The 27936-nt window shown below is 33.9% G+C and overlaps 3 protein-coding genes across 3 annotated transcripts; all 3 read right to left on the reverse strand.

Annotated features, from left to right (window-relative positions):
• Positions 1–17581: 17581 nt before the first annotated feature.
• LOC140058389 (histone H2A-like) lies at positions 17582–22664 on the reverse strand. The gene is made up of 2 exons (XM_072103964.1): positions 22308–22664; positions 17582–18023 (listed from the first exon to the last, which is right to left on the reverse strand). The coding sequence occupies exons 1-2, from the start codon at positions 22662–22664 to the stop codon at positions 17670–17672; spliced, it is 711 nt and encodes a 236-aa protein (XP_071960065.1). The 3' UTR covers positions 17582–17669.
• On the reverse strand, positions 19741–20401 carry LOC140058784 (histone H3). The gene has a single exon (XM_072104525.1). The coding sequence runs from the start codon at positions 20302–20304 to the stop codon at positions 19894–19896; it is 411 nt and encodes a 136-aa protein (XP_071960626.1). The 5' UTR covers positions 20305–20401; the 3' UTR covers positions 19741–19893.
• A 1207-nt stretch (positions 22665–23871) lies between the features above and the next one.
• Positions 23872–24466, reverse strand: LOC140058390 (histone H4). The gene has a single exon (XM_072103965.1). It carries the CDS (start codon positions 24443–24445, stop codon positions 24134–24136), a length of 312 nt encoding a protein of 103 aa, XP_071960066.1. The 5' UTR covers positions 24446–24466; the 3' UTR covers positions 23872–24133.
• Between the last annotated feature and the right edge of the window lie 3470 nt (positions 24467–27936).

The following is a 27936-nucleotide window of genomic DNA, read 5'->3' on the forward strand; positions in this document are numbered from 1 at the left end:
ATCTGTATCCATATCACATACAGTGTAGAATAGGTGAAATTACGGGACCCGCTATTTATTGCAATTTTTAACATGTTGACGGTTTTAAAATGAAACGCGAAGGTAGCAATTCCGAAAGGAAATTATCTCAGCAACAACGTATTAGCGTGTAGAAGAAATTTGAATACGTTAAATATTGATGCGCGCTCTTTTAAATGTAATGAATTATGACGCAAAAGATGAAAATACGACCTTTTTTATTTAACTGGCCATATGATGACGTCACAACATCCGATTGGCAACATTTTTACATAATTTCATATCTGCAATCCAATAGCTTCCAGAAAAAGTTGTAATCGTGATTATCACATTTTATTCTTACGAGCTATAACAGATTAAAATTTACTGTAAAGATGAAATTGATGCCATACGTGATTTAAATTTTTAGGCATGATGACGTCAAAAAAATTAAAATATTTTTAACTCATGCGAAAGATAGTTGATTGATCTAGACAATATCAAAATCGGGATGAAAATGGAAAACGGATAAGTGGAGATGCGCTCTATTCAATGTGATGAGCTATGACGAAAGATACAAAAATCCTAAATTTTATATTCGCGTGGCCATACGATGACGTCACAATGTCCGGTTAGCCATATTAATACCTGATCCGATATCTACAACTCATCTACTTCCAGAATATGTCATCCACAAAAATTTGACCGTCTAGTTTAGAAATTACGACTGTTTAAAAAAAGGCATATTTTAAACGAATTTTTTAACCTTTTCATAAAAAACGCGCGCAAATTGTCCAATTCGACGTGCTCGTATGACGTATCTTTAAGTCGAAATTGTTAAAAATTTGGTAAAATTACATGAAAAGGCTGGAAAAACATAAATCACGCGAAAAAAATACGTTTTCAATGCTACGTGCGCACCGCACACGTAAAAAGGTGCGCACGCGTGGGAATTTTTGACATGCTTAAAACGACATGAAACGCGTAGAAAGTTGATTATAAATTAATTTCGCGCATTTTGAAATTTTAAATGCGCGTGCGCGCGTAACTTTGTATAAAACACGCAATTTTTTTTCAACAGAAAGTTAGCGCATGATATAAATTAAACTTTTGCAAAGTTTCAAGTTGAAATGTTATTTGGTTTTCGACATATGTTAAATACGAGAAAATCGTTAAATCGCGCGTACGTCACGTTGCGCAATTGTAAACATCATGAAAAGCTTCGCTTGACGACGTTACATAAATGTCAAAATGTTAACATAGTTAACAAAATGTTATGTTTGCAAGTTTCAGAGAAAAGCGTTACACAAAAATCATACAGAAAGAAAGAAGAAGAATAAAAAGATGATGATGATGATGATTTCGTACAATCACAAGAGGTTATCCTGCAACTTCGTTGCGGATAACCAATAAAAAGTTGATGTTGATGATTTCGTACAATCACAAGAGGTTATCCTGCAACTTCGTTGCGGATAACCAATAATAAAGATTTCATACAATAACAATAGGTGATCATTTTATTCTAAATGATCACCTAATAATAAAGATTTCATACAATAACAATAGGTGATCATTTTATTCTAAATGATCACCTAACTAGAATTTAATTCGTCACTTTGACGAATTATAGGTGATCATTTTTATCATTTTAATGAAATTAAATTTTTTTAAACATGCACGTACGTTAACATACGATCGTAAAAAGTTGATGTGCGCCATCCTATGACATGATGCATACGCTTATAGTGCTGAGTTGTGCCTATTATATGCCATATACAATATGTACAGTATTTACTGTATATCTATATACAGTGTAGCATAGGTGAAATTACGGGACCCACATCATGTTCTAATTTTTTGGTATGATGGAATAATCATAATAAACTCGAAGATGGCAATTTCGAAAGATAATGAATTGAGCAAATAAATATAAGGATTGGAAGAGAATTTGACACGTAGAAGCGCAATGCGCGCTCTTTGAAATTTGTATAAATTTGACGAAAGAGAGAAAAAAACTACCTTTTAAATTAAACTGACCATTTCATAATGTCACAACATCCGATAGGCCTAATTTTTATATGAATTCATATCTACGTTTCATCAGCTTTTATAATAAATTATAATCTTCAAGGTCACCTTTAATTCTGAAGAGCTGTAAGATATTCAAATGTATGGTGTAGCTGAAAATACATGACCTAGGTTATTCAAGTTTTTACGCATGATGCCGTCATCAAAACAAAAATGTTGACAACTCCTGAGAAAGATAATTAATTGAGCAAGCACATCCTAAAATTTGTGCGCAAATCGAGCTCAAATAACGGAGATGGGCTCTGTTGAATGTGATAACCCACACAAAAACATAAAAATTACTAATTTTTAAATTCAAGTGGCCATTTGATGACGTCATACCATTTTTTACGTCTAATATGTATATATATTTATATCTACAACTTATTGGCTTCCATAATAAGTTAAAAAAAATGGGGGTCACCTGCCATTCTGAAGAGTTATATTCTTTTTAAAAAGGCCTTAATTTTTACCATTTTTAGCACTTTTGTACAATTAATGTGCGCATTTTGTCATTTTTAACGTGCTCGTATAGCACTATTTTAAATCGAAATGGACTCACATTTGGTGAATCTACCAGGGAAGATGAGTAGAATGCAATTTGTACAAAAAAAATTGTATTTTTTACGCTTTCTAAGTACGCACGTGCAAAAACGTGTTTTTGCGCAGTAATTTTTTAAAACACGCAAATGGCCTATTTTATGCTCTAAATTGATCAAAACTTAATTTTGAGCTTTTTAAAATTTTAATGCGCGATTTCACGTGCATGACCTTGAAACACGTAAGTTTTTATTTGTTAATATTTTTATCCTTCACCTGAGGTTTACGTATAGTGAATTTTATTGACATGTGATAAAGAGTTATGGAGATATGATTGATAGTGTGATTTCACAAAATCGCGTATACGTGACGTCACGGTTGAGTGATCACGCTGAAAAGCTTATTATGGCTAAGTTAAAGTATTTGAAAGACACTGTGAATTTTTTGTGATCATTGCCATTCAACTTTTTGAGATAATTGTTACACAAAAAGTGTACAGAAAGAATAAAAAAAAAAAAAAAAATAACTAGACATGTAACTCGTCACTTTGACGAGTTTGGTTATCCGCCGCGCAAGTGGTGCAACATTAACATTAAGGGGATAGGTTGAGGACAAAAGGAAGTGTTCACGTTGGCATTATGACCTGAACTGAAGAATATGATCTGTTGTTATTGCTGAATTTTATTATTTAAATTCATATACAGTATACACAGTATAATCTGTATCCATATCACATACAGTGTAGAATAGGTGAAATTACGGGACCCGCTATTTATTGCAATTTTTAACATGTTGACGGTTTTAAAATGAAACGCGAAGGTAGCAATTCCGAAAGGAAATTATCTCAGCAACAACGTATTAGCGTGTAGAAGAAATTTGAATACGTTAAATATTGATGCGCGCTCTTTTAAATGTAATGAATTATGACGCAAAAGATGAAAATACGACCTTTTTTATTTAACTGGCCATATGATGACGTCACAACATCCGATTGGCAACATTTTTACATAATTTCATATCTGCAATCCAATAGCTTCCAGAAAAAGTTGTAATCGTGATTATCACATTTTATTCTTACGAGCTATAACAGATTAAAATTTACTGTAAAGATGAAATTGATGCCATACGTGATTTAAATTTTTAGGCATGATGACGTCAAAAAAATTAAAATATTTTTAACTCATGCGAAAGATAGTTGATTGATCTAGACAATATCAAAATCGGGATGAAAATGGAAAACGGATAAGTGGAGATGCGCTCTATTCAATGTGATGAGCTATGACGAAAGATACAAAAATCCTAAATTTTATATTCGCGTGGCCATACGATGACGTCACAATGTCCGGTTAGCCATATTAATACCTGATCCGATATCTACAACTCATCTACTTCCAGAATATGTCATCCACAAAAATTTGACCGTCTAGTTTAGAAATTACGACTGTTTAAAAAAAGGCATATTTTAAACGAATTTTTTAACCTTTTCATAAAAAACGCGCGCAAATTGTCCAATTCGACGTGCTCGTATGACGTATCTTTAAGTCGAAATTGTTAAAAATTTGGTAAAATTACATGAAAAGGCTGGAAAAACATAAATCACGCGAAAAAAATACGTTTTCAATGCTACGTGCGCACCGCACACGTAAAAAGGTGCGCACGCGTGGGAATTTTTGACATGCTTAAAACGACATGAAACGCGTAGAAAGTTGATTATAAATTAATTTCGCGCATTTTGAAATTTTAAATGCGCGTGCGCGCGTAACTTTGTGTAAAACACGCAATTTTTTTTCAACAGAAAGTTAGCGCATGATATAAATTAAACTTTTGCAAAGTTTCAAGTTGAAATGTTATTTGGTTTTCGACATATGTTAAATACGAGAAAATCGTTAAATCGCGCGTACGTCACGTTGCGCAATTGTAAACATCATGAAAAGCTTCGCTTGACGACGTTACATAAATGTCAAAATGTTAACATAGTTAACAAAATGTTATGTTTGCAAGTTTCAGAGAAAAGCGTTACACAAAAATCATACAGAAAGAAAGAAGAAGAATAAAAAGATGATGATGATGATGATTTCGTACAATCACAAGAGGTTATCCTGCAACTTCGTTGCGGATAACCAACTAGACATGTAACTCGTCACTTTGACGAGTTTGGTTATCCGCCGCGCAAGTGGTGCAACATTAACATTAAGGGGATAGGTTGAGGACAAAAGGAAGTGTTCACGTTGGCATTATGACCTGAACTGAAGAATATGATCTGTTGTTATTGCTGAATTTTATTATTTAAATTCATATATAGTATACACAGTATAATCTGTATCCATATCACATACAGTGTAGAATAGGTGAAATTACGGGACCCGCTATTTATTGCAATTTTTAACATGTTGATGGTTTTAAAATGAAACGCGAAGTTAGCAATTCCGAAAGCAAATTATCTCAGCAACAACGTATTAGCGTGTAGAAGAAATTTGAATACGTTAAATATTGATGCGCGCTCTTTTAAATGTAATGAATTATGACGAAAAAGATGAAAATACGACCTTTTTTATTTAACTCGCCATATGATGACGTCACAACATCCGATTGGCAACATTTTTACATAATTTCATATCTACAATCCAATAGCTTCCAGAAAAAGTTTTAATCGTAATTATCACATTTTATTCTTACGAGCTATAACAGATTAAAATTTACTGTAAAGATGAAATTGATGCCACATGTGATTTAAATTTTTAGGCATGATGACGTCAAAAAAATTAAAATATTTTTAACTCATGCGAAAGATAGTTGATTGACCTAGACAATATCAAAATCGGGGTGAAAATGGAAAACGGATAAGTGGAGATGCGCTCTATTCAATGTGATGAGCTATGACGAAAGATACAAAAATACTAAATTTTATATTCGCGTGGCCATACGATGACGTCACAATGTCCGGTTAGCCATATTAATACCTGATCCGATATCTACAACTCATCTACTTCCAGAATATGTCATTCACAAAAATTTGACCGTCTAGTTTAGAAATTGCGACTGTTTAAAAAAAGGCATATTTTAAACGAATTTTTTAACCTTTTCATAAAAAACGCGCGCAAATTGTCCAATTCGACGTGCTCGTATGACGTATCTTTAAGTCGAAATTGTTTAAAATTTGGTAAAATTACTAGAAAAGGCTGGAAAAACATAAATCACGCGAAAAAAATACGTTTTCAATGCTACGTGCACACCGCACACGTAGAAATGTGCGCACGCGTGGGAATTTTTGACATGCTTAAAACGACATGAAACGCGTAGAAAGTTGATTATAAATTAATTTTGCGCATTTTGAAATTTTAAATGTGCGTGCGCGCGTAACTTTGTGTAAAACACGCAATTTTTTTTCAACAGAAATTTAGCGCATGATATAAATTAAACTTTTGCAAAGTTTCACTTTAAAATGTTATTTGGTTTTCGACATATGTTAAATACGATAAAATCGTTAAATCGCGCGTACGTCACGTTGCGCAATTGTAAACATCATGAAAAGCTTCGCTTGACGACGTTACATAAATGTCAAAATGTTAACATAGTTAACAAAATGTTATGTTTGCGAGTTTTAGAGAAAAGCGTTACACAAAAATCATACAGAAAGAAAGAAGAAGAATAACTAGACATGTAACTCGTCACTTTGACGAGTTAGTTATCCGCACGACAAAGGTCACGTAGACGTCATACGTTAGAATATTGCACACAGAAAAAGATTGTGGCAATATGACCTGATCTGAAGAATATGATATGTTGTTATTGCTGAATTCTGTTATTTTGTGTCATATTATATATACAATATAATCTGTATACACATTACATACTGTGTAGAATAGGTGAAATGACTGGACACGCCATTTAATCCAATTTTTAACATAGCAACGGTATCAAAATGAAATACTAAGATAGCAATTTCGGAAGGAAATTATCTCGGCAACAAAATATTAATGTGTAGAAGAAATTTAAATACGTAAAATATTGATGCGCGCTCTTTTAAATGTGATGAATTATGACGCAAAAGATGAAAATACGACTTTTTTTATTTAACTGGTCATATGATGACGTCACAACATCCGATTGGCAAAATGTTTACATAAATTCGTATCTACTATCCAATAGCTTCCAGAAAACGTTTAATCATGATTATCACGTTTTATTCTGACGAGCTATAACAGATTGAAATTTACTGTAAAGACGAAAATAAGTGACCCACGTTATTTACATTTTTAGACATGATGACGTCATAAAAATTAAAATATTTTTAACTCATACGAAAGATAGTTGATTGACCTAGATAATATAAAAATCGGGTAAAAATGGAAAACAGATAATTGGAGATGCGCTCTATTAAATGTCATGCGCTATGATGAAAGATACAAAAATCCTATATTTTATATTCGCGTGGCCATACGATGACGTCACAATATCCGGTTAGCCATATTATTACATGATCCGATATCTACACCTCATCAACTTCAAGAATATGTCATCCACAAAAAGTTGACCGTCCAGTTTAGAAATTACGACTGTTTAAAAAAAGGCATAATTTTGACAAATTTTAACGAATTTTTTACCTTTTTCATCAAAAACCCACGTAAATTATCCAATTCGACGTGCCTGTATGACGTAATTTTAAGTCTAAATCGTTTAAAAGTTGGTAAAATTACTACAAAAGGCTGGAAAAACATAAATCACGTGAAAAAAATTGTTTTCAACGCTACGTGCGCACGGCGCGCGTAAAAAATGCGCACGCGTGGGAATTTTTTACCTGCTCAAAATGACATGAAACGCGTAGAAAGTTGATTAGAAAGTGATTTTTCGCGTTTTGAAATTTTAAACGCGCGTGCGCGCGTAACTTCGTGTAAAACATGCCATTTTTTTTACAAAGTCAGTTAGCGCAAGATATAACTAAAACTTTTGTTAAGTTTCAATTTAAATTCTTATATGGTTTTCGATGTATGTTAAATACGCGAAATTCGTTAAAACGCGCGTAAGTCATGTTGTGCAATTCTGACGTCATTCAAAAATAGAAAAGCACAACTTCAGGTGAATACCCATATGTTGACAAAGTTATGAAATGTTAACTTTACACGTTTTTGAGATATGCTCTGCACAAAAATGACAGAAAGAAAGAATAATACAGAAAAAAAAAAAAGATGATGAAACAGGACAGTTACAAGGAGTTATCCGCTGAGTGCGGATAACTAAAAAGTTGATGATGATGATGATGATTTCGTACAATCACAAGAGGTTATCCTGCAACTTCGTTGCGGATAACCAATAATAAAGATTTCATACAATAACAATAGGTGATCATTTTATTCTAAATGATCACCTAACTAGAATTTAATTCGTCACTTTGACGAATTATAGGTGATCATTTTTATCATTTTAATGAAATTAATTTTTTTTAAACATGTACGTACGTTAACATACGATAGGAAAATGTTGATGTATGCCATCCTATTATACGCTTATATTGCTGAGTTATGCCTATTATATGCCATATACAATGTACAGTATATACTGTATATCTATATACAGTGTAGCATAGGTGAAATTATGGGACACACATCAAGTTCAAATTTTTTGGTATGATGGAATTATCAAAATAAACTCGAAGATGACAATTTCGAAAGATAATGAATTGAGCAAATAAATATAAGGATTGGAAGAGAATTTGACACGTAGAAGCGCAATGCGCGCTCTTTGAAATTTGTATAACTTCGACTAAAGAAATTTAAAAACTACTTTTTAACTTCAACTGGCCATATGATAACATCACAACATCCGATAGGCTTAATTTTTATATGAATTCATATCTACATTTCATCAGCTTTCATAATAAATTATAATCTTCAAGGTCACCTTTAATTCTGAGGAGCTATAAGATATTCAAATGTATGGTGTAGCTGAAATTACACGACCTAGGTTATTCAAGTTTTTACGCGTGATGACGTCATCAAAATAAAAATGTTGACAACTTATGAGAAAGATAATTAATTGAGCAAGCACATACTAAAATGTGTGCAAAAATTGGGCTCAAATAACGGAGATGCGCTCTATTGAATGTGATAACCCACACAAAAAGATAATAATTACTAATTTTTAAATTCAAGTGGCCATTTCATGACGTCATACCATTTTGTACGTCTAATATGTATATATATTTATATCTACAACTTATTGGCTTCCATAATAAGTTAAAAAAATTGGGGGTCACCTGCCATTCTGAAGAGTTATATTCATTTTAAAAAGGCCTTATTTTTTTACCATTTTTAGCACTTTTGTACAATTATTGTGCGCATTATGTCATTTTTAACGTGCTCGTATAGCGTTATTTTAAGTCGGAATGGACTCAAAGTCGGAGAATGTACTAAGGATTGTGAGTAGAATATGATGTATACATCAAATTTTATTTTTTACCCTTTTTAAAAATCGCGTGCGCAAAAATGTGTTTTTTCGCAGTAATTTTTTTAAACACGCAAATGGCCTATTTCATGCTCTAAATTGATAAAAACTAAATTTTGAGCTTTTTAAAATTTCAACGCGCGATTTCACGCGCATGACCTTGAAACGCCCGAGTTTTTATTTGCTAATATTTTTTACCTTGACCTCAAGTTTACGTGTAGTGATTTTCATTAATATGTGATAATGAATTATGGAGATATGATTGATAATGTGATTTCACAAAATGGCGTATACGTCACGTCACGGATGAGTGATCACGCTGAAAAGCTTATTAGGACTATGTTAACGTATTTGAAAGACATTGTGAAATTTTGGTAATCATTAACATTAAACTTTTTGAGATATTTGTTACACAAAATCTGTACAGAGAGAAATAAATAATAAGAATAAGAACTAGAACTTAAACTCGTCACTTGAGGACGAGTTTGGTTATCCGCCAGCAACAAAGCGTATCTTGCGTATTCAAGTACTTCCAAGTTATGACTTTTCCAAAAAAAGTAGGCTATTCAAAATTAAAACTGCCCTCTCAGTGTAATAACCAACTAAACCCTTTTAATTAATTGTTTTCCCGTGACGGGACTCGAACCCGGTACCTCTGATACCAAAGTCGGTTGCATTACACATCGAGCCATATGACCACCTGCTGACGAAAATCCGAAGAAAGAGTCCTCGTTCATTCGGTATGTCGTGAACCCCCTCGATGCAAGTTGATTATTACATATCAAACTTAAATCATAAATTTTACTATGATGAAATCTTCAAAAATTTTAAACGCTGATATTTTATGAAAGTACATACTTTCAAGTTTTATATATTAACATGTAAAGAAAAAAGATAAATGTTATGTTTATTGTTTTGCTCTTTGAATAAGTTTATGTTTGTTTGATGATAAATATTTCAAAAATTATATTTAATATGCAAATAATGTAGCCATCAAACACGTTTTAGCATTCAACACTATAATAAATCAGACCTATGATTCATACACTGCAAGAAATTAAAATAAAAAATGGGGGTAACCTTGCATTCTGATGAACTGTGTCATTTTTAAAAGTAGACATATTTTGGAACATTTTCACAATTTGTTGACGTTTTCGTGCGCAACCTGTCATGTTTAACGTGCTCGTAGAACGCCATTTCAAGTTGAAAAGTGAATAAAATAACGTAAAATTGTTAACAGAAGATTTAAAAACACAAATCGTGTAAAAGAAATGCTCATACCTGTTCCCTGCGCCGTGCGCGCGTAAAAATGTGCGCACCAGTGGCAATTTTTTAAACGCTTAAAATGACCTGAATCGTGCTCTAATTTAATCAGAAATTGATTTGAAGCATTTTAAAATTTCAAACGCCATTTACGCGCGCACTTTCTAATGTTACAAATTGCGATAGCGTTAAAAAAGTTAACTATTGATGTGAAGCAAACGTGGCTGAAAATGACGTTAAAAAATATTCATTTGTTTCGAAGTTATAACCAATTTAAGATTTTCAGAAAATCACGCGTAACTTACGCTACGCGGCTCTGACATCGTCAAAAAGCTTGGCTGGACAACTTCAGTAAAATGTCTATATGTTGAACAAGTTACAAAATGTTATGTTAACGCGTTACAGAGAAACAGCGTGCACAAATTAGGAGCATTTTAAAATTTCAAACGCAGTTTACGCGCAGACTTTCTAGTGTTCAAAAATTTTCTGAAGAGCGAAAAAGTTAGCCATTGATGTGAAGAAAACGTGGCTGAAAATTTCGTTAAAAAATATTTATCGGTTTCGAAGTTATGACCGATTTAAGATTTTCAGAAAATCGCGCGTAACTTACGCTACGCGGATCTGACATTGTCAAAAAGCTTCGCAGTACATCTTCAGTTAATTGTCTATATGTTGACCAAGTTACAAAATGTTATGTTAACACGTTCAAGAGAAAACGCGTACACAAAATCGGAGAAAGAAAGAAGAATAATAAAAAAAAAAAGTAACACTACAATAACAAAGGTTATCCGCTTGAGGCGGATAACCAACTAGACATGTAACTCGTCACTTTGACGAGTTTGGTTATCCGCCGCGCAAGTGGTGCAAGATTAACATTAAGGGGATAGGTTGAGGACAAAAGGAAGTGTTCACGTTGGCATTATGACCTGAACTGAAGAATATGATATTTTGTTATTGCTGAATTTTATCTAAATATAAATTCATATATAGTATACACAGTATAATCTGTATCCATATCACATACAGTGTAGAATATGTGAACTTACGGGACCCGCTATTTATTGCAATTTTTAACATGTTGACGGTTTTAAAATGAAACGGGAAGGTAGCAATTCCGGAAGGAAATTATCTCAGCAACAACGTATTAGCGTGTAGAAGAAATTTGAATACGTGAAATATTGATGCGCGCTCTTTTAAATGTAATGAATTATGACGCAAAAGATGAAAATACGACCTTTTTTATTTAACTGGCCATATGATGACGTCACAACATCCGATTGGCAACATTTTTACATAATTTCGTATCTACAATCCAATAGCTTCCAGAAAAAGTTTTAATCGTGATTATCAAATTTTATTCTTACGAGCTATAACAGATTAAAATTTACTGTAAAGATGAAAGTGATGCCACACGTGATTTAAATTTTTAGGCATGATGACGTCAAAAAAATTAAAATATTTTTAACTCATGCGAAAGATAGTTGATTGACCTACACAATATCAAAATCGGGGTGAAAATGGAAAACGGATAAGTGGAGATGCGCTCTATTCAATGTGATGAGCTATGACGAAAGATACAAAAATCCTAAATTTTATATTCGCGTGGCCATACGATGACGTCACAATGTCCGGTTAGCCATATTAATACCTGATCCGATATCTACAACTCATCTACTTCTAGAAAATGTCATCCACAAAAATTTGACCGTCTAGTTTAGAAATTACGACTGTTTAAAAAAAGTCATATTTTAAACGAATTTTTTAACCTTTTCATAAAAAACGCGCGCAAATTGGCCAATTCGACGTTCTCGTATGACGTATCTTTAAGTCAAAATTGTTTAAAATTTGGTAAAATTACTAGAAAAGGCTGGAAAAACATAAATCACGCGAAAAAAATACGTTTTCAATTCTACGTGCGCACCGCACACGTAAAAATGTGCGCACGCGTGGGAATTTTTGACATGCTTAAAACGACATGAAACGCGTAGAAAGTTGAGTATAAAGTAATTTTGCGCATTTTGAAATTTTAAATGCGCGTGCGCGCGTAACTTTGTGTATAACACGCAATTTTTTTTCAACAGAAAGTTAGCGCATGATATAAATTAAACTTTTGCAAAGTTTCAAGTTGAAATGTTATTTGGTTGTCGAGCTATGTTAAATACGACAAAATCGTTAAATCGCGCGTAAGTCACGTTGCGCAATTGTAAACGTCATGAAAAGCTTCGCTTGACGACGTTACGTAAATGTCAATATGGTAAGATAGTTACCAAAATGTTATGTTTGCGAGTTTTGGAGAAAAGCGTTACACAAAAATCATACAGAAAGAAAGAAGAACTAGACATGTAACTCGTCACTTTGACGAGTTTGGTTATCCGCCGCGCAAGTGGTGCAACATTAACATTAAGGGGATAGGTTGAGGACAAAAGGAAGTGTTCACGTTGGCATTATGACCTGAACTGAAGAATATGATCTGTTGTTATTGCTGAATTTTATTATTTAAATTCATATATAGTATACACAGTATAATCTGTATCCATATCACATACAGTGTAGAATAGGTGAAATTACGGGACCCGCTATTTATTGCAATTTTTAACATGTTGACGGTTTTAAAATGAAACGCGAAGTTAGCAATTCCGAAAGGAAATTATCTCAGCAACAACGTATTAGCGTGTAGAAGAAATTTGAATACGTTAAATATTGATGCGCGCTCTTTTAAATGTAATGAATTATGACGCAAAAGATGAAAATACGACCTTTTTTATTTAACTGGCCATATGATGACGTCACAACATCCGATTGGCAACATTTTTACATAATTTCGTATCTACAATCCAATAGCTTCCAGAAAAAGTTTTAATCGTGATTATCACATTTTATTCTTACGAGCTATAACAGATTAAAATTTACTGTAAAGATGAAATTAATGCCACACGTGATTTCAATTTTTAGGCATGATGACGTCATAAAAATTAAAATATTTTTAACTCATGCGAAAGATAGTTGATAGACATAGACAATATCAAAATCGGGGTGAAAATGAAAAACGGATAAGTGGAGATGCGCTCTATTCAATGTGATGAGCTATGACGAAAGATACAAAAATCCTAAATTTTATGTTCGCGTGGCCATACGATGACGTCACAATGTCCGGTTAGCCATATTAATACCTGATCCGATATCTACAACTCATCTACTTCCAGAATATGTCATCCACAAAAATTTGACCGTCTAGTTTAGAAATTACGACTGTTTAAAAAAAGGCATATTTTAAACGAATTTTTTAACCTTTTCATAAAAAACGCGCGCAAATTGTCCAATTCGACGTGCTCGTATGACGTATCTTTAAGTCGAAATTGTTTAAAATTTGGTAAAATTACTAGAAAATGCCTGAAAAACATAAATCACGCGAAAAAAATACGTTTTCAATGCTACGTGCGCACCGCACACGTAGAAATGTGCGCACACGTGGGAATTTTTGACATGCTTAAAACGACATGAAACGCGTAGAAAGTTGATTATAAATTAATTTTGCGCATTTTGAAATTTTAAATGCGCGTGCGCGCGTAACTTTGTGTAAAACACGCAATTTTTTTTCAACAGAAAGTTAGCGCATGATATAAATTAAACTTTTGCAAAGTTTCATTTTAAAATGTTATTTGGTTTTCGACATATGTTAAATACGAGAAAATCGTTAAATCGCGCGTACGTCACGTTGCGCGATTGTAAACATCATGAAAAGCTTCGCTTGACGACGTTACATAAATGTCAAAATGTTAACATAGTTAACAAAATGTTATGTTTGCAAGTTTTAGAGAAAAGCGTTACACAAAAATCATACAGAAAGAAAGAAGATTAAGAAAAAGATGATGATGATTTCGTACAATCACAAGAGGTTATCCTGCAACTTCGTTGCGGATAACCAAAAATAAAAAGACTAGACATGTAACTCGTCACTTTGACGAGTTTGGTTATCCGCCGCGCAAGTGGTGCAACATTAACATTAAGGAGATAGGTTGAGGACAAAAGGAAGTGTTCACGTTGGCATTATGACCTGAACTGAAGAATATGATATGTTGTTATTGCTGAATTTTATTATTTAAATTCATATATAGTATACACAGTATAATCTGTATCCATATCACATACAGCTCAGTGACATACAGTGTAGAATAGGTGAAATTACGGGACCCGCTTTTTATTGCAATTTTTAACATGTTGACGGTTTTAAAATGAAACGCGAAGGTAGCAATTCCGAAAGGAAATTATCTCAGCAACAACGTATTAGCGTGTAGAAGAAATTTGAATACGTGAAATATTGATGCGCGCTTTTTTAAATGTAATGAATTATGACGCAAAAGATGAAAATACGACCTTTTTTATTTAACTGGCCATATGATGACGTCACAACATCCGATGGGCAACATTTTTACATAATTTCGTATCTACAATCCAATAGCTTCCAGAAAAAGTTTTAATCGTGATTATCACATTTTATTCTTACGAGCTATAACAGATTAAAATTTACTGTAAAGATGAAATTGATGCCACACGTGATTTAAATATTTAGGCATGATGACGTCAAAAAAATTAAAATATTTTTAACTCATGCGAAAGATAGTTGATTGACCTAGACAATATCAAAATCGGGGTGAAAATGGAAAACGAATAAGTGGAGATGCGCTCTATTCAATGTGATGAGCTATGACGAAAGATACAAAAATCCTAAATTTTATATTCGCGTGGCCATACGATGACGTCACAATGTCCGGTTAGCCATATTAATACCTGATCCGATACCTACAACTCATCTACTTCCAGAATATGTCATCCACAAAAAGTTGACCGTCTAGTTTAGAAATTACAACTGTTTAAAAAAAGGCATATTTTAAACGAATTTTTTAACCTTTTCATAAAAAACGCGCGCAAATTGTCCAATTCGACGTGCTCGTATGACGTATCTTTAAGTCGAAATTGTTTAAAATTTGGTAAAATTACTAGAAAAGGCTGGAAAAACATAAATCACGCGAAAAAAATACGTTTTCAATGCTACGTGCGCACCGCACACGTAAAAATGTGCGCACACGTGGGAATTTTTGACATGCTTAAAACGACATGAAACGCGTAGAAAGTTGATTATAAATTAATTTTGCGCATTTTGAAATTTTAAATGCGCGTGCGCGCGTAACTTTGTGTAAAACACGCAATTTTTTTTCAACAGAAAGTTAGCGCATGATATAAATTAAACTTTTGCAAAGTTTCACTTTAAAATGTTATTTGGTTTTCGACATATGTTAAATACGAGAAAATCGTTAAATCGCGCGTACGTCACGTTGCGCAATTGTAAACATCATGAAAAGCTTCGCTTGACGACGTTACATAAATGTCAAAATGTTAACATAGTTAACAAAATGTTATGTTTGCAAGTTTTAGAGAAAAGCGTTACACAAAAATCATACAGAAAGAAAGAAGATTAAGAAAAAGATGTTGATGATTTCGTACAATCACAAGAGGTTATCCTGCAACTTCGTTGCGGATAACCAATGATGATTTCGTACAATCACAAGAGGTTATCCTGCAACTTCGTTGCGGATAACCAACTAGACATGTAACTCGTCACTTTGACGAGTTTGGTTATCCGCAGCGCAAGTGGTGCAACATTAACATTAAGGGAATAGGTTGAGGACAAAAGGAAGTGTTCACGTTGGCATTATGACCTGAACTGAAGAATATGATATGTTGTTATTGCTGAATTTTATTATTTAAATTCATATATAGTATACACAGTATAATCTGTATCCATATCACATACAGTGTAGAATAGGTGAAATTACGGGACCCGCTATTTATTGCAATTTTTAACATGTTGACGGTTTTAAAATGAAACGCGAAGGTAGCAATTCCGAAAGGAAATTATCTCAGCAACAACGTATTAGCGTGTAGAAGAAATTTGAATACGTGAAATATTGATGCGCGCTCTTTTAAATGTAATGAATTATGACGCAAAAGATGAAAATACGACCTTTTTTATTTAACTGGCCATATGATGACGTCACAACATCCGATTGGCAACATTTTAACATAATTTCGTATCTACAATCCAATAGCTTCCAGAAAAAGTTTTAATCGTGATTATCACATTTTATTCTTACGAGCTATAACAGATTAAAATTTACTGTAAAGATGAAATTGATGCCACACGTGATTTCAATTTTTAGGCATGATGACGTCATAAAAATTAAAATATTTTTCACTCATGCGAAAGATAGTTGATTGACCTAGACAATATCAAAATCGGGGTGAAAATGGAAAACGGATAAGTGGAGATGCGCTCTATTCAATGTGATGAGCTATGACGAAAGATACAAAAATCCTAAATTTTATATTCGCGTGGCCATACGATGACGTCACAATGTCCGGTTAGCCATATTAATACCTGATCCGATATCTACAACTCATCTACTTCCAGAATATGCCATCCACAAAAAGTTGACCTTCTAGTTTAGAAATTACGACTGTTTAAAAAAAGGCATATTTTAAACGAATTTTTTAACCTTTTCATAAAAAACGCGCGCAAATTGTCCAATTCGACGTGCTCGTATCACGTATCTTTAAGTCGAAATTGTTAAAAATTTGGTAAAATTACATGAAAAGGCTGGAAAAACATAAATCACGCAAAAAAAATACGTTTTCAATGCTACGTGCGCACCGCACACGTAAAAATGTGCGCACGCGTGGGAATTTTTGACATGCTTAAAACGACATGAAACACGTAGAAAGTTGATTATAAATTAATTTCGCGCATTTTGAAATTTTAAATGCGCGTGCGCGCGTAACTTTGTGTAAAACACGCAATTTTTTTTCAACAGAAAGTTAGCGCATGATATAAATTAAACTTTTGCAAAGTTTCACTTTAAAATGTTATTTGGTTTTTGACATATGTTAAATACGAGAAAATCGTTAAATCGCGCGTACGTCACGTTGCGCAATTGTAAACATCATGAAAAGCTTCGCTTGACGACGTTACATAAATGTCAAAATGTTAACATAGTTAACAAAATGTTATGTTTGCAAGTTTCAGAGAAAAGCGTTACACAAAAATCATACAGAAAGAAAGAAGAAAAATAAAAAGTTGATGTTGATGATTTCGTACAATCACAAGAGGTTATCCTGCAACTTCGTTGCGGATAACCAATAAAGATTTCATACAATAACAATAGGTGATCATTTTATTCTAAATGATCACCTAATTACTTTAATAAATAAATCACGAAAATGAAATACAAGCTAATAAAATCTCTTTAGAGACATGTGGTGGCTCTGAAAAGAGCCGTTTGGTTTGAGATTCAGCAAAATGATGTTTACTTTGAGCTGGTGTATTTGGTGACAGCCTTGGTACCCTCAGAGACAGCATGCTTAGCCAATTCACCAGGAAGCAATAGACGGACAGCGGTTTGAACTTCCCTGCTAGTGATGGTAGATTTCTTGTTGTAGTGAGCAAGACGAGATGCTTCTCCTGCAATACGTTCGAAGATGTCGTTGACGAAACTGTTCATGATTCCCATGGCTCTGCTGGAGATACCAGTGTCAGGGTGAACTTGCTTCAACACCTTGTAGATGTAGATGCTGTAGCTTTCTTTTCGCTTACGTTTCCTCTTCTTGTTAGTAGTTCTTACAGCCTTAGCCTTACCGGCTTTCTTGGCAGCTTTTCCTGAAGTTTTTGGTGGCATGATTTTAGTAACTACAATACGACGAGTAAAGTAATCAAGTGAAGATTTTCATATCGCCCAGTGTATTTATTGAGTTTGATATGCAAATGAGGTTTCCCAGTTAGGCTTGTTTGTCGACGGCATTCATTGGTTGTTGACTGCGCGCAATTTATTGAATGTACAAAACAAAACCTTACTTGTTTTTTCTTTGTTAACATTTGGAGGGAAGAAGACAAGTAAAACACCTTATCTTTTTACAGTAATGTATTGAGTATTTGTAATTTTTGTATGTCTGCTTCATTTTGTACCTACCACCAATACAATGGTGTACTTTACGAACACTAAAGGTAGGATAAAAATTGAATGGTGTCTATTGTAATACATAACATAAATACAGTACAACTTCAAGTGGTTTTTCAATATATTAATATAAAATAATATCAAACAATTGAAAAAATATTTTTTTTATCAACAAAAAAATGTTTAGTAAATCGTTTTTAATAATGTATGAAAACAACCAGTACATTTAGTTTATTCTTATGTGCGTGTTTAATAAAATGGTGTGGTACGTCATTCATTTTAAAATAGTAAAAAATGTAATTCTCATCCCGAATACTGTATAGTACATGTACAAATAATTTCAAGAGGTGGAAAATGAGGCCATCAGCCTTCATTACAAAGTTCACATTCATGTTGATTCTGATTGTACTTTGTGTATTTTATATGTAAACTGACTTTGGGGTTGGGTTAACCAACTCAGCTATAGAGTGAGTGATTATAGACGGAATAAAAAACGAAATGAAAGTTTTAATTTACGCCGTGGTTAGGATTCCGGCACCGGAACTCAACTGCTCACCGTTAGGGAATCCGACACGCTATTGCGCATGCCCAGAGCTCTGGGAAGTGAATTATAGCTTGCACTAATAGTGTGCCACACCACGGAGAGTCGGAGTGTTATAGGGATTTACTGTAGCCTAGATAGTCGTTGCGCGAGCGAGAGAGCGATGGATGAAACTTGGCCTATGCCATACATGAATTAATAATTAAAATACGACTACGCCACGCGTTAAAATAAATATAATGGTATTAATAAGTATCAGTATCTATCTAAGAATCGTAATGCTGTTTTTAGCGTTGCGACCCTGACTTCCCGAACAGTTTTTTTCACATTCACGCGGTGGCTGCCGTCAACAAATCAACTTGTGATTGCATGTTGTTATGTAGAGAGTAACTATAATGCGTTATGAAAAATCATAAAACTAGTCATGTAATTATATAATTCATAATGATATGAAGTTTATATATGAATGAAGCAACCACTTTTTAATTACAAAATAAATACTATAGGACCACTGGCCACGTCTAACTGGTAGCCCTAGCCTAGATTAGTGGATCCCATATTAGTAGGCATCTAGGCTAGTTCGCCGTGTGGCGCAGCTATGAAATGATCCATCGCTGTTGATAAGAACAAAGAGAACTAAGTTCTTTGATAAGAAGTATAGAGTCGCCCCGATTACCTCGCTCTGGGCATGCGCAATAGCGTGTCGGATTCCCTAACGCTGGGCAGTTGAGTTCCGGTGCCGGAATCCTAACCACGGCGTTTAATTTATATAGACAATTCATGAGAAAAAAAATTGCAATTACAGTAGTAAGTATACTTAATGTGTGTTACTGTATTTTTACCTGTTTTTCATATTATATTATAATGTAGGCCTATCAGTTTATATACTAAGCTTGAATTACTTAATGTATATTAAATATTATATGGTAAAGAAACAACAAATAAAGTAGGCCTAGACAAGTGCTAATTTCATCTCTTTTGTACATATTGTGGCTCTGAAAAGAGCCTTTTGGTTTGAGAAAACGGAGAATTGTCCTATGCGCGTTCTCCACGGATACGGCGGGCAAGTTGGATGTCCTTTGGCATGATGGTAACACGTTTGGCGTGGATGGCACACAAGTTGGTATCTTCGAAAAGCCCAACTAGGTATGCTTCGCTAGCCTCTTGAAGAGCCATGACAGCTGAGCTCTGGAAACGAAGATCTGTCTTAAAATCTTGGGCGATTTCACGGACAAGACGTTGGAATGGGAGCTTTCGGATAAGAAGCTCAGTGCTCTTCTGGTAACGACGGATCTCACGAAGAGCGACGGTTCCAGGCCTGTAACGATGAGGCTTCTTTACTCCACCGGTGGCTGGTGCACTCTTTCGTGCTGCCTTGGTTGCAAGTTGTTTTCGGGGAGCTTTTCCTCCGGTAGATTTACGTGCAGTTTGCTTAGTACGAGCCATCTTTGTTTTTCAACTAATAAAATTGATATCAAAATTGTTTAAATTCTTGCTTTTATATAAGGACCAATGTTTGCAAGGGTAATTAACTACAAGCAATACGATTGGCTAAATGGAAACTTGTGTTTCTTTGTTATATTCAATCAGCAATCAAGTGATTGGCTAAATATTACTGTTTAGAACACGTCCGCAGTTTCGTTTTCAATAATGTGGCGGGGGTTCCACAGATTAACAAAACGAATTCTATTGGTTGAAATCTATGGCTAAGAACACGTCCGGAGCTCACCAAAATATTGCGCCTTTTTTGTTTTGTCTTTTTTTTTTTTGCAGAATTTATTAAAACTGCATAATGGTCTTTTAAAGTGGGATTTTATTAATCTTCATTTTCTATGTTTTTTGGGGATGAGTTATTTTGTATTTTAGGCCTCTGCTATCTGATAATAATGTAGAAATTAAAAACAACCCTTTGATATATCCATTTTTCTATTTATTTTTAAATCAGGCCCATATCTTTGCTTTTTTTATCCAAACAATGATGCATCTCTATTTACATTTAATTCATTGTTTGTTGCAAACATGCCACTCTTCTTTGTGTAATCGATTCTGTTTTATGCAACTACAGTATTTATTTGTACAATGTTTACAAAATATGATATAGCCTATACAGGGGTTCATGTGTATAATAAGTGTAAGCATGGATTTAATCCATGGTATAAGTAATAAGAAACGTGGTTTATTTTTGTGTGTTAAAAGTGAACATTTCATTCGTACTTTGTATGTTCTATATACAGTATTATATAATATGGAAATACTGTATATATCTATCCATTATAACAGTATAATAGTACTGTAAATGATGTTAAGTCGAGGATAATAAATAATACACACTACAAGAAACTGTTTTGTCTAATTTGTAGATGATGGTGAAAGCAAAATATTGAAATAACGGCGCTAGTTCCGTTTCGCACCTGTCGTTTATTTCGACTCAAAATTGGTTAAGTAACTTTATCGTGAGTACCACACCTTAGAATTAAGCCTCTTTAATACTTTTACGAAGGAGATCACACAAAAAGTAAAAAATAAATCCTTTAAATTGATGAATTTACAGACGTGTTTCTCGCAAATCGGTTCGTGAATTTCGCATACTCGATGTTCAATGTTGTTGTTTCTATGGAGCGCCAAAAAAGCAATCATAATAGAGGGCTAAAAACTCAGTAAATTGTGTATATTTAATGCATTTATTGGTGAAAATTACGTTCAATTTTATCATATTTTGTCAATGCAACAAAAATATTACTGTTGATACTGTACATGGTTTTTTCAGGAGCTTTTAGTTAGGAATGAAAATCGACAAATTCATCATCATATTACATGTACTGTAGGGGTATACCTTAATCTAAATAATATGCCTCTTAGTCTTAGTCTTACTCTTAGGTTGGTTGCTATTTGAAAACAGCAAATTATTAGCAGTAAAATGTTACAGCATTTTTATTGACAAAATATATTACAATTAAACGTGTATTTCAATAATAAATGCATTAAAAGAAGACGCATTCCACTGAGGTTTTAACCATCTATTGTTGTTGCTCTTTTGGCGCTCCATAGAAAGGAAAATATTGAACTTCGAGTATGCTAAATTCGCGGCGAACGGTATGCGAGAAACATGTCTGTAAAATCATCAATTTAAGGATTTATTTGTTACTTTTTATGTGATTCTTCTTCATAAAAGTACTTATGAGGCCCAATTTTAAGGTGTGGTATTCACAATAAGTTGCTTAACAATTTGGAGTCAAAAGGAAGTCGAAATAAAAACAGGTGCGAAACGGAACTAGCGCCGAAATAACCCCATTTTACACATAAATTAGCTTTCTGGTGTTAAGTACCGTGTTATATTGTTACTTTGTGCTAATTCAATTTCTTTTGGACAAATGGTGGCTCTGAAAAGAGCCGTTTGGTTTGAGAATGCGGTAAGCAATCCCGGGAATTTACTTGGCTTTGGCCTGGGTCTTCTTTGGTAGAAGTACAGCTTGGATGTTTGGTAGTACACCTCCCTGTGCGATGGTCACACTTCCGAGAAGCCTGTTCAACTCTTCATCATTACGGATGGCAAGTTGAAGATGACGAGGGATGATTCTGCTCTTCTTGTTATCACGGGCAGCGTTGCCAGCCAACTCCAAGATTTCAGCAGTCAAGTATTCGAGTACGGCAGCCATGTAGACTGGGGCACCAGCGCCGACACGGGATGCATAGTTACCTTTTCGCAAAAATCGGTGAACACGACCGACTGGAAACTGAAGTCCAGCACGGCTGGACCGGCTCTTGGCCTTTCCTTTAGCTTTTCCTCCTTTGCCACGTCCAGACATATTGTTACTTGCTAATTGTATTTCGGTATATTCGATAATAATGAAGATTATTTAAACAGTACCCGGTGTTTTATAGCCGCCTGTGGTTCGCCCTACGGAAATCTTGTACTGATGTGACCAATCACGGTCGTCCGCGCTGTAGGCGGTAATCACTTCTATTGTGATTGTTCTATGGGGTAGACGTTCTTTGTTATTTTGGCGCAAATTTACAAAATATCATCACAACGGTTATTTGTTATACAGTACTGTATACATACAAATACTGTCTGTACATTCATAATATTTAGCAGCAGGAAAAAGTAACATTTTCAGCTGATTTGCACTTTATGATAACATAAAAGGATTACAATAAAAAATAAACACATTATAAATTTAACAACGGTTAAATTTGAATTCATCGTAACATTTTAATCTGTAAATTTGAAAAACAAAGTAAAGTAAATTTACATTTATAAAACAATTTTTATCATAAATGTAATATACAAGACCAGTTAAATATCCAAAATTCAACCTGATCCTACCAAAGTACATACTACTACTGTATTACAAATGACCTTATCGATTTTATACGGACATAAATAATGATTAACCTGGGTAATAAATACAGTATTAACTATCCTGCACGGAAACAATTACAAGCATGTACTTTTATGAACATTTGGCAAACACCATGCATAGCTTCTTTAAAATGTTTTATATTAAATAACATTGTGAAAGAGTCCAAATTATATTTGTTATACAATAACAATATTATATAGGCCAATGTGAACATGAGCATCATGATGTAATTATATTGTTAAAATATGTTTTCGGATACTCAGATAATTTACTTGATGAAGAGTGTAAAATAGTGTGAAAATATTTTGGATAGTTTTTATAAAAGATACCTAAAAAGAGCATGGAAATTTCGAAATGTTGTTATCTACTTTGCTACATTAAGTAAATTGAAAAGGAGTGGGGGAGGAGGTTGGTGGGTTTTCGTAATAAGTTGTGTTTATCAGTGGATTTTATTTACGCCATACACTTTTACTACAGTATATTTAGTTTTGTATTCATTTGTGTAAAGTAATGATCTACTGTATGTATCAATTTAAATTGAGGGATTGGTGGGGGAAGAGGGGTAGGATAGGGGTTGATAGTTGTTTGTTTTTGCCTTTATTTTATACTTTTCTATATAATTAATTGTTATTGTGAAGGATGCACCGTTGTGTGTAATTCCAAATAAATTGTTTGCATGGTGAAATCAAATGTTGATATAGACACACTTTCATTTAATCTACGACATTTATTTTGTTATACAGTATCAATTGTAATGGCTAATGTGAACATGATGTAAATTCACGTTGTGAATCAATGTTGATTTGGATTATTCATATTATAGATAGATATTAGCAAACAAATCTCTTTTGCACATGTGGTGGCTCTGAAAAGAGCCGTTTGGTTTGAAATGTGTTGAACTGTATAACTGCTTATCCACCGAATCCGTACAGGGTTCGGCCTTGTCTCTTCAAGGCGTAGACGACATCCATGGCGGTGACGGTCTTTCTCTTGGCATGCTCAGTGTAAGTTACAGCATCACGAATGACATTCTCAAGGAATACCTTAAGTACACCACGAGTTTCTTCGTAGATGAGACCAGAGATTCTCTTGACACCACCACGGCGAGCAAGACGACGGATAGCCGGTTTTGTGATCCCTTGGATGTTATCACGCAACACCTTACGATGACGCTTAGCGCCTCCTTTTCCAAGTCCTTTTCCTCCTTTACCACGTCCAGACATTTTGTAGATATTCAATAACTTTCTTCGAAGACAAATTCGAAATTATGCTAACCGTTTTGAAAATAGACGTAGTTATATAGCAAATGCGGACGTGAATTTGGACTGCTCTAACTGACCTTTGTACCGAAACGCAAATAGCCGTTGGATTTAGTTTTGGTGGGAAATACAATAACACTGTACTTTCTCGTTATCTTTTGTCTACGTAAAACGGAAAGCAGTTGTTTTTGTATTGAATTTTGGTGGGAAATACAAGGTGGTTTTTTTGACTGGCAATTCAGATTCAGCATCTCTTAGCTTTCTATATACAGTACTGTATTTCCTCCACGGTTCAACGTATTTATTTTGTCGAAAATTCATTGCAACTGTGTTTGTGCGATATTTGGAAGCGATTCTTCTATATATATTGATAAAAATATATAACAGCAGTTGCATTAATTTCTTTCAAGATCTTAAACATTATAAAAGATGTACAATTTCTTTCATCTATATATAAATTTACGTAAGGGCAAAATTCGGTAAATCGCGCGTTATTTCTAGAATGTGTACTCGATGGTATATAAAGTTGGTTATAATCTCGGTACTGATTTTAACCACCTGATGTAACCCTGTTTACTAATTAAATTTAGTTAGATAATTAGTTGTTGACAATTAAAACGAATTTAGGTTCAACCATTTGCCCCAAATAGGGGTGTTTTCCGATCGTGGTATACACTGTCTAATGGATGTCCTCATGAAAAATACCTGTACACAATAATACGAGGATACTTCGCATTTTCCTATCTCCTCCTACGATAATTGTTTTTAATAGCTGAAAACCGGTTGAACAGCTCGAGTAGAGTATCATAATGTTGAAGACAGGCCGATTTTCTTAAAAAAATACTATTTTGATAGATTTAATATACGTTTATACAAATGTATTGATTTGCGATGAATGGAACATTCCAAATTATTTGGTTTAACCATGCTTGCATACCTCCATGATTTAACACAAGTAGGTCAATTTATGGGCCCTTTGAGAATAAACATAAATAGTATTGTAGAGCTATACAATACTGTAAATAGGTATTAACCACTTTTGATAGCCATTTGAATCGCAAATTTCTTATTGTGTGGGTTGGTAGGCCTACTGTTTATTATAATATAAACAAATATACTAATAAACTTTATTACTGTGAGTGTGGGTAGCCCCTACTTTTAGATTATAAACACATAATAATATAATACTTTATTACTGACAGTTGCTTCTCAACGTTTGTATTAATTAATAATTACAAAAAAATATAAACGTCGTGGTGGTGTATCGTTACATGTACTTTACTATTTCAATCGACTATGACAGTGACAATTTTAACAGTTATTAAATCGGAAATGTTTTACTCTATTTAGTGTTATGTTATTTATAGGCCTATTAAAAAAAACCCAACCCTCAATAATGTTAGATACAAAATACAAATTGGGTTTGTTTAAATGAGTCCAAATGAAACATTTGGACTCATTTTGTGAGAAGTTTCTCTTTTGGAAGTAATTCGCACGGTGCTGATTTTGGTTGACTACATAAATACATAAATAAATGTTTTATAGTCATGCGGTACGTAGGCCTACATTTTGAAATCGCCAGTTTTTTTACGCTGAAATTACTATGTATTCGAGAACCATATGTGGGCACGACCTAGATGGTACGCGAGCGAAGCGAGCGTACCATCTAGTAAACATAATTATATATTATAATATTTACATTTTAAAGATATACAATTTAGATTAAATAAATAAAATACATATGTAGCAGGTCACTCACTCTCCTGGAATTCATGTGGTTTTCCATACTTAACTAATGTAGACTATAGACCTGGGCTGTAACCACTAAGGTGTCAACTCCTAATAATTAATTGCCTTATTCTATGGAATGGGTAATAACTTACTAATGATTACTTGGGTGTGATCTTAATGGATATACCAGCTCTTGGGAGGGGACAAGGAGGGTCACTGAACTGATAAGTCACCTCACTGGGCTACTCCTTAAATAGTCATGTATGTTCTGTAATTAACACTTCTTGTAGATTAACACAATTTGGAAATAACTTGAACCGATAGCTACAACTTAATCACTCTCTGTGTACCTGTATATAGTGTAAATAAAGTACCATTGAGAGAATATAACAACAGTCTGTGTCATTTATATAAAGAGTGCTACAAATTGGAGGTTCTACCGAGACATTGACACAGCAGATTTTTAATTTTGTTTCTTTAATTGTACGGACAAGTTTATTTCTTTAATTCATTGTACGGAAAATAGCGATAGAATGGATTACACAATTGTAGACATGGTCAACGATACTTCTTCTTCATCACATTTTGAAAGGACTCCATCACATTCAACACCACGAAGGGTAAGCGAACGTCATAATAATATTTCAAATGTATATACTCCAATTCAGCGGAATAATGTGGGTGCTGGGTATATGCCATACAACCCAGTGCATCAACTGAAAAGTGTTCCAATATTCACAGGAACAACAGGGGGTATATTAATAGAGGACTGGGTTCGAGATATGGAGTATTTACTATCAGCTAGTACCATGCCAGTGACATTACAATTTGCAACAATTGTAAGGAACTTAGGGGGCTCAGCAAGAAAATTGGTTTTGAACATCCCAGTAGAATGGCAAAATCCCCAGACAGCATTTGCCGAATTAAAACAGCAGTTTGGCGATATTTGCAGTGGGGACCCACTCGCCAATTTCTATGCTCGGTTCCAAGGACCTAATGAAGGCGGATCCATATTCGCAATTGAATTGGATTCCAAATTGAGGCGAGCCGAAACCATCATGGGCAGAGGTCCAATGCCAGACAGGGACCGAATTTTAATAAACCAGTTTTTGCGAGGCATAGTCAACATTGAACTTCGCAATAGAATTGCGCCGATGATAGTCAGGTTCCATTTCTCAAAAAACGGCCTAGAAAACGAATCAAGAAGCATTTTTGGGTAGAAGCTGGGATCCACTTGATTTAGGATATTTCGACCTCGCTGATTACGAATATGGCGGATCCCAAGCGAAATTCGGCCATCTAAGCCCTTAATTTGCATAATTAAAAATGGCGGCCATTTTTTATAATTACCCTATATCTCGAGAACCACTAGTCACAGATAATTAATTTTGGTGTCAAAATGTTTTAAATATATGTTTTTATATTCACTTTAATGACACATTTTCTCAAAAAATTGATGCAAGTCTTATTTCTGACATTTTGACCTTTGACCTTGATTTATCGTATCTCAGTAACCAATAATCGGAGAGACACGAAATAGGGCTCAAATTGTTCAGAAACTATACATTCATATTTATTATAATGAAATGTTTTTACAAAAAATGGCCGATTCTACAACTATTGACCTTTGAACTATTAGTCAAATATAATAATATAATAATAATATAACTTTGAAAATTGTGGTCTTATGAATTTTTGTTTCTTTTTAAATTGTTTAAAACATG

The sequence above is a fragment of the Antedon mediterranea genome, chromosome 9 (assembly GCF_964355755.1).
Source record: "Antedon mediterranea chromosome 9, ecAntMedi1.1, whole genome shotgun sequence".
Taxonomy (NCBI): domain Eukaryota; kingdom Metazoa; phylum Echinodermata; class Crinoidea; order Comatulida; family Antedonidae; genus Antedon; species Antedon mediterranea.

Bases quoted from the DNA above. Each gene is read 5' to 3' on its own strand.
- LOC140058389 (XM_072103964.1), bottom strand. From the start codon at position 22,664: ATGTCTGGACGTGGCAAAGGAGGAAAAGCTAAAGGAAAGGCCAAGAGC. The intron at 18,024-22,307 runs ACCCAGGCCAAA...CCACCAAAAACT, and splicing joins CTGTACTTCTACCAAAGAAG to TCAGGAAAAGCTGCCAAGAA.
- LOC140058390 (XM_072103965.1), bottom strand. From the start codon at position 24,445: ATGTCTGGACGTGGTAAAGGAGGAAAAGGACTTGGAAAAGGAGGCGCT.
- LOC140058784 (XM_072104525.1), bottom strand. From the start codon at position 20,304: ATGGCTCGTACTAAGCAAACTGCACGTAAATCTACCGGAGGAAAAGCT.